Source organism: Oryzias melastigma, linkage group LG19 (genome assembly GCF_002922805.2).
Source record: "Oryzias melastigma strain HK-1 linkage group LG19, ASM292280v2, whole genome shotgun sequence".
Lineage (NCBI taxonomy): Eukaryota > Metazoa > Chordata > Actinopteri > Beloniformes > Adrianichthyidae > Oryzias > Oryzias melastigma.
The window spans coordinates 17,649,202-17,652,169 of NC_050530.1; the positions used below are offsets into that span (position 1 = coordinate 17,649,202).

General features: G+C 43.1%; 1 protein-coding gene across 5 annotated transcripts in view; it reads left to right on the top strand.

The window, feature by feature from the left end:
* Nucleotides 1-2,968, top strand: part of LOC112154274 (anoctamin-4) — a 108,229-nt gene that overhangs the window by 98,932 nt on the left and 6,329 nt on the right. For 4 of the 5 annotated variants that reach the window (XM_024285088.2, XM_036217050.1, XM_024285090.2 and 1 more), the window contains 4 exons: nt 1,276-1,428; nt 1,498-1,645; nt 1,723-1,842; nt 1,977-2,082. The exons of the other annotated variant lie outside the window; for it this stretch is intronic. In XM_024285088.2, coding sequence (XP_024140856.1) covers nt 1,276-1,428; nt 1,498-1,645; nt 1,723-1,842; nt 1,977-2,082 — 527 coding nt within the window. The remainder of the gene's footprint in view (nt 1-1,275; nt 1,429-1,497; nt 1,646-1,722; nt 1,843-1,976; nt 2,083-2,968) is intronic. 5 annotated transcript variants of the gene reach the window in all.

Genomic DNA, 2,968 nt, shown 5'->3' on the forward strand with positions numbered 1-2,968 from the left:
AACCAATGTCGTGCAGTATAAGATAATATGTGTTTTTAACTCATAAAAGATCAAACTTTTTACCTAAGTTTTGCTTTGCATATAAAACCTACATAGTTTGTCATCTATTGGCACCTGTGGTGCAGTGGAAGGGCGGTCGACCTTTTGATCGGAATATTGCGGGTTTAATTCCATCCTTGCCCGCCCATGTGTCGAAGTGTCCTTGGGCAAAACACCTAACCCTGAATTGCCTCTGGTGGGAGGTTGGCGCCAGTGTTCGGATGGAGCCACCACCAGTGTGTGAATGTGTGTGTGAATGGGTGAATGGGTCTGTGACTGTGAAGCGCTTTGGGCCCTCGAAGGAGGGTAGAAAGCGCTATACAAGTATACGCCATTTACCATTTATGTGCACCTCAGCTATCTATTTATAAATGTAAATGATATAAATGAAATAAATCCTATTTTATTTTTTTTACTGCTAAAAATCTATTTTATTTTTCTTTTATTTATTTTGTCCCTTTTCTCTTCTTTGTCCTCAGCAGTCTTACTCTGCTGGGTTTTGTTATTTTAGTTTGGATCTTGGTAGTCTTAGTTTACAGGCTTTGTTTATTTGTTTTCTTTAGGTAGTTCTGGTTAGACAGTCATTATCAGGAGCTGCTGACTCAAACGGTCGACATGTCTGGATCAGCAGTCTCCATGACTAATTTTATGTTTGTCCAAGGAGCCACCATGGAGAGATAAAAGAGACACATGTGGATCTGGAGCTGCAGGTTGCAGACTCCTGGTTTAGGAGTTGATTTAGGTAAAAGGGTGCCTGAAGTTTGTGTTGACACAACCTTTTAGAATGCCATTATCCTTTGTCAAAAAGCAATATATATATATCAGAGGAAGATAAAAGTCTTACAGTTTACCTTACCTTGCAGGTAATTCATTATTGAAGTTCCAAAATGTGTCTAGACACCAAGATCATGCGAGTTATCATTATTGTTGTAAAGTAGTTCCTCATGAAACTCAATCCTTGGATTCGTTTTTCTCTATTTGTTTTTCTGGCTCAACAGATTCAGTTCATTTTATCTTTCATTAAATTCACTCATCTATTTTCAGTTACTGTATATTGGCCTGTAGTGAATAGAAAAGCTGACGTACAGCAAATCTCTGAGGGGATCAGTATAGATTCCATTCACTTTTGAGGACACTGAAAGCTCCTTTTCCTGCTTTAGTATCAAACTCAAAAGGTCAAACTGATGTCATCAGTCTCTTGCGCTCCATCATCACACCTTCCCTCCTTTTTTAAAGTTTTACAGTTCGGCTTCACCACCATCTTCGTGGCAGCGTTCCCGCTGGCTCCTCTCTTGGCACTGCTCAACAACATCATTGAGATCCGTCTAGACGCCTACAAATTCGTCACGCAGTGGCGGCGCCCGCTGCCGTCTCAGGCCAAAGACATAGGTAACCACAGCAGCCGCGGCTCTCAGAGAAGGCTCCATCCTGGTGTGTTGACTTTGGGTTCTGGAACAGGGATCTGGTACGGCATTCTGGAGGGTATCGGCATTCTGTCTGTGATCACCAACGCCTTCGTGATCGCCGTCACCTCAGACTTCATCCCTCGCCTGGTTTACGCCTACAAGTATGGACCGTGTGCGGGTCAGGGCCGGGCCGGGGAGGGGTGAGGACCACGCGGCAGCTTGAATGGTTCGGGTTCAAGGCTCAGGCTTTTGACTGAAACGATTCTTTGTTCCTCAGATGCATGATGGGATACGTCAATGCCAGCTTGTCGGTCTTTAGAGTTTCTGACTTCGAGACGAGATCCCAGCCCAGAACAAATGGGTCTGAACTGTTTGAAGAGGCTGTGAAGTACTGCAGGTGAGTTAGCGTTTGTGGGGATCCAGATTTAGAAACATTCAGACTGAAATGACCGATCATCCTCCAATGATCACAGACTAGAACAGATGCTCTGTTCTTCTGTGGCCTCATTGTGTCACTGTTCTACACAACAGGTATCGTGATTACAGAGAGCCTCCAGACTCAGCTGAGCCGTACTCGTACACGCTGCAGTTCTGGCATGTGCTGGCCGCCCGGCTGGCGTTCATCATCGTGTTTGAGGTCAGTGTTGGAACGATCACAGAACAAAACAAGGACTTCAGAGAAGAAAGAGTCTTTGGTTTTGCTCTTTCATTGTCTTCTCTTCATCCCACGTGGCTCGACCAGAACAGTTTCAACCAAGAATCGACAGTTTTTCTCTCAATGTAGGAAAAACTGTCAGTGGTTTGAGGTTTTGTTTGACAAATTGATATCTAATGTGCTCCAATTGTTCCTCATTCATTAGTGATAAGTTCAGTACAAATTGTGAGACAGAGTTCCTTTGACCTGCCACAACTTCACATACTACTGTGAAAAGATCAGCAGAGGAGTGTCCAAAGCGTGTCCCAGTAACATATTCAGAACAGGCAGTAAGAGGAGTTATACAGATTGTGTGGTTTAGTCTGGTTTTGTGTTGTTTTTAGTTTCCTTTTGTCAGTCACAGCAGTTTCAGGTTCATGATCCACAGCTGTCTTCACTTCAGTTCATTGGCATCAGCCTATTTAAAGTGTTAGTAATGCCCTGGGACAAAGCTAAAATAAGTATCCAGATATATTCCATATGTTCTAATGTATCAAAAATAACAAATAATTACCATTGACAAACGCAGGTTTTTGTAAAAATTGACAAAATCAACGACAAATCACACTCGCATTTCACCCTGCTTCAGAAACGGCTCGATTTGGGTCACGTGACGCGTTGACGTCACATGAGTGAGACAGCGCCAGCAGCAGAATGCAGGCGGACCCAGGGTGTCTGTGGATACATGTATGTGTGTGCGCTGCAGCAAAGTTGAATTCTATAAACATCGGTGTTATGGTACGACGGAGTATTAGGGCCACCAAAAAAAATAAAAAAAAATTATTTTTAAAGCCGTAAATTTACGAGATTTACAATCAAAATGAGCCTA